Source organism: Mya arenaria, chromosome 10 (genome assembly GCF_026914265.1).
Source record: "Mya arenaria isolate MELC-2E11 chromosome 10, ASM2691426v1".
NCBI lineage: Eukaryota > Metazoa > Mollusca > Bivalvia > Myida > Myidae > Mya > Mya arenaria.
In genome coordinates, this window is record NC_069131.1 from 67,056,657 (window position 1) to 67,061,594 (window position 4,938).

At 34.6% G+C, this 4,938-nt stretch overlaps 1 protein-coding gene across 1 annotated transcript; it reads left to right on the forward strand.

The window, feature by feature from the left end:
- Nucleotides 1–708: 708 nt before the first annotated feature.
- On the forward strand, nt 709–3,280 carry LOC128205064 (putative nuclease HARBI1). Its single transcript, XM_052906474.1, has 6 exons — nt 709–1,243; nt 1,694–1,795; nt 2,033–2,110; nt 2,298–2,404; nt 2,567–2,757; nt 3,225–3,280. Exons 1-6 carry the CDS (start codon nt 709–711, stop codon nt 3,226–3,228), a joined length of 1,017 nt encoding a protein of 338 aa, XP_052762434.1. The 3' UTR covers nt 3,229–3,280.
- Nucleotides 3,281–4,938: the final 1,658 nt, after the last annotated feature.

Below are 4,938 nucleotides of genomic sequence, written 5' to 3' on the forward strand. Positions count from 1 at the left end.
AACGCCGGAAACCTCGTTAATAGGAATCACATTTTCATTTGGTTCATTCGCGACTCTTCGAGTTACCCCGTCAGCAAGGAAATCTTGTCCACCATAACGTCCGACAGCTCCTCAATCTGTTCGTCAAAATTGCGAAAAAGCAAATGTAAAACAAAATTCAGGTTAGAAACAGCAGCAAAGCAGGTTTTTACAAAAAGAAATATCAAAACGATTTAGTTATGATAAATAAACTTCTTGCAATACCTGGATACACATGCATAGCACCAACTAGCCGATACCCGCCTTTTGAAGGCAAAAGCCACACAGGTTTTCTGTATACATTAAAATGATTTACACAAACTAACGCTTTAAGTGTTTGCACATAATTGTATTTAGCCTACATATTAAACTAAAAATATTCGTTTCTAAACATACCCACGCTATTGTTGCATGGCTTGTAAGACTTTTTATTGATTGGCAAATATATAACATCCGCACAAACGGTTTTGTTTGACTATTGTCTTGCCGAAAACCAGCAGCCAATTGTATAAACGTGGTTAAGTCCTAACCAGCGGTTATCTTTTGGTTATCTCCCTGGTTTGGTCAAGTTATCCGAAAACCGATTGTATAAAAATTAAGTTATCATAACCAGCGCGTGATTCGGCTAACTTTTGGACAAAATTTAACCGGACTCGAAGAGTTTGGTTAGCTGATTCAACCAAAACAAAGATGGCCGACCTTAACATAGTGAACGCTAGGCGACCTCGACAATTTCGCAGGATAGATAGACAAACGGACGAAGACAACGACGAGGAAGTACGTAAACGGTATGGATTCACTCCGCACAACATAGACAGATTGGAACGACTGATAGGCCACAGACTTGAGCGACCGACTCGCAGAAATCAACCCTTGACAACACGGCAACAGATTATGATTGCTTTACGTTTTTACGCTACTGGGAATTTTTTACAAATAATAGGGGATACATTTGGGGTAGATGTTGCCACGGTTTCAAGGGTTGTAACTGCAGTGACCGACTGTATTTTTGACATGAAGGACAGCGCGATTCAATTTCCGACGACAGACAGACATAGACACAGGACTAAGACTGGATTTCATGCCATAAGGGGATTCCCGTCCGTGATATCAGCGGTAAACGGAACGCACGTAAGAATACAAACGCCCAGTGAGGACGAGGAGCAGTATGTCAATAGAAAACATTTTCACAGCATTAACGTGCAAGCCAGCTGCGACCATAGAGGTAACGAAAATTTCATTGTACTGTATAATGAATTAGTTCTGAATAACAAAAGCAACTTTATTGTAGTAAGATTTATATGAAACATAGATACACATACCTTAATTTTTATAAATCCATGTATGAATATTATTCGGAAGATTATGTAGTGGCGATGTCTGCTTAATATCCCAGGAATCGCCACTACAGTCTACAACAGTCAACATGCCTGGCTGATTTAATTTTTCAACTGATTTAAACCTCAAACGTGTAGAGGTCGTGACGTAATTTTTACTGAATTCCATGTGATATTTTTCAACAGCTATCTATAGTCTTTTTCTATAAATGATAGGGGCATCATATGGGGTATTTGCATTGTACTATTGTTTAAGTACTATGTACAGTTTACAGTATGGTAATCTTGAAAGAAAGAAATTCTGTAAAGTATGATAATGTATTGTTTGTGTTTCACATGTGTATTTACAAGCATAAATGCCATCTGGCCGGGCAGTACGCACGATGCCCATGTATTTAGGACCTCGGAATTGTTCCACTTCATGGAAACACATCATCATGGTAAATGTTATTTAAATATAATTAAGGCATATGTCACATTTATGAAGTACTCATTCCAACTTACTAATATAATGTATGAGCTTGTAGTGAATATAATTATTACTTGATTTATTAACTCTGATATAATATATGTTAAAGATGAACTGAAATTAAATCATGTTTTTTTCATGAATATATTTTTTTTTAATTGTACTTAAAAATAGAAATTGTATTTACATGAATATATTTCATTTCCAGGCCTTGAAGATGGCATACTGCTAGGGGACAGTGCCTACCCTTGCAAGCCTTACATGCTTACCCCATACCTGCACCCAGGTAATGTTGCATGCACTAGTGCAAAACATTCCTATTCATGCTGATTTTTATCATTCTTATTTCTTTTATTTTAATTTGGATTAATATTATGTCTACAGTTGTGATGGTGGTGATGGTGGTGGTGATGATGATGACAATGATGATGTTGATATTGATGATGATGATGATGATGATGATTTATTTTCAGCAAATGAAGCACAGCAACATTTCAATGATGCGCACTGCTCCACAAGAAATGTTATAGAAAGAGCCTTCGGTGTATTGAAGAGGCGATTTCATATACTACATACAGAGGTATACCAATGTTCTATGAACTCCAATGGTTTTTCAAATGCCTATGTACTAATAATTATTGTTAATTAAATGCACAACATATGTCAATCATGGTTGTTTTTGTAAAAGTTATACTTGTTCAATCATAAATACATTGTATGTTGTGTTTTTTCCTTAAATCAGATCCGGATGAAGCCACTGAAAGTAAGTAAGATTGTGGTATGTTGTGTTGTATTACACAACCTTGCAAAGCTGTGGGGAGAACCCGATGAATTTCCGCCCGAGGATGACCAGCAGCCCCCTACTGTTCTGAACCATGACGATGACATGTCCGGAAAGGCAGTTCGGGAGTACATTACAATGCAATACTTCAGGTTTGACTATTTTTATACTGGCTATCTTCCTTTTCCATTTGTAAAACACCAAGGCATTACATTTCCAAAAATATAACAACTTATTTCTAACATGTATGACATTTGTTATTAGTTTAAAAAAGACCTTTTGAACTTTGTTACAAATTTAATATTTACAAGTTTTATACTGGCCCTGATAATTGAAAATTATTAAATTAAACAACACATGCATCATCAAAAAGTCATACATTTTATAAATTACTTACAGGAATATATATGCTTTATAAAATATGTAAACTATCTGCAACAGGTATGAACTGCAACACCTACAACACAATTATAATATGGGTCTGACTGTAATTAAGATACACTGACATTTTTTTTTTGCATGTAAATTTTTCATTAAATTTTAAAACCAGAAATGCATACAATGCTATAAGTATTTATTACTATTAATGAACACTAGCATTGTTTTATTCTATTTACAGTTGACAAGGAACATTTGACAAGGATGGAGACCACTTTCATGATCATCAATTTCCACCAGGTGGTTTAAATTGATATAAATAAGTGTCTTTTATTAATGATCCTGTGTATGTGTATATTTTAACAACAGTGGTGACCACATTTGATGAAATTGAATGCTTGTGTCTGAATTGAGTTTCTCTAGTTCATGGCATTTCATAACACTTTTATTAAACGATACTGTGATGCTTCTAAACATTATTGAATGGCTGAAATTGTAGTTACAATGTATGTGATCATTTTTTTAATTTAGAGTTATATGGCATGGTAGAATTTACTGCATCATACAATTTTAATTATTTCCATAAAAAAGGACAAAAATGTACATATCTTAACATTTATAGTGAATGAGAAACTAATTATTACATTGATCATTTCTGAATGTGATTATCACAAAAAACAAAATTTTATTCCAAAAGGATCATGTCTGACAAGATATCTAGCATTTACTGTTACTTTTTAAATATAATGTGATAATTAAAAACATTGTTACTGTTTGTGTTCATTGTTAATGTGAGTCTGTGATAGTTAAAAACATTGTTACTGTCTCTTTGCATTGTTACTGTGAGTCTGTGATAGTTAAAAACATTGTTACTGTCTGTTTTCATTTTTACTGTGAGACTGTGACAGTTAAAAACATTTGTTATGGTCCATTTGTTATTGTAACTGTGAGTCTGTGATAGCTAAGAAAAAAATTATGGTCCATTTTCATTACTACTATGAGTCTGTGATAGTTAATACATTGTTATTGTCTGTTTTCATTGTTACCTATGTATCAACATGTTTCCATTTTGTGATTTGTACTGACAAAGAAAACAATGAATAATATCACAGAAACATCCACATTTTGTTCTTTCTCTACATTGCTAGTAGAAAAAAACATTTTGCTGTATTACTGTGCATTGAGATGCAGATGAAGTTATAGTGACAAATATGAAATTTTAAAAATATGCAAAAAACAGCAACAACCGGAGATGTTTGTCAAACATTATGCCCCCATGAGCAGCATGTTGTCAGGATTGTATTGATAATTAAATGAAATATGAATTATCCGAAATGACAACTTATTTGTCACTGACATTGTATGCCGTTGAGACAGTTTTAAGACAATGACCATTCAAAGTATGAGCATAGAGCGTATTGTTACCATGGCCTTAGACTCTATGACCTCAAAATCCATATGAGTCATCATGCAGCTGGTCACCAAATACCTAAATGTCAAGTTTGAGGGCCATGGCTGCAGGCATTGTCAAGTAATCACACAGGCAAGCTTTTTTCATTCAAGGTCACTGTGACCTTTAACTTTGATCTGATGAATCCTAAAATCAAGGGGGCATCCACTGGCCAGACCCAGCCTACATGTCAAGTTTGATGATCATAGGTCCAGGCATTTTTGAAATATCACTGGGAGAAGCTTTACTACTTTTTGCATTAAAGGTCAACGTGACCGTTAACTCTGGCTCAATGATCCCAAACTCAAAAGGGGGTCACCGTCATCTACTAGAAAGGGCCAACCTTCATGTAAAGTTTGATGATCATAGGTCAATGAATTTTTAAGTTTGCCTTAAAGGTCACTGTTGTTGACCTTTGACCTGATGACCCCTTAAATCAATATGGGTTATTTACTGTTCCGGCCCAACTTTCATATCAATATTTATGCAAAAAGCTACAGAAACA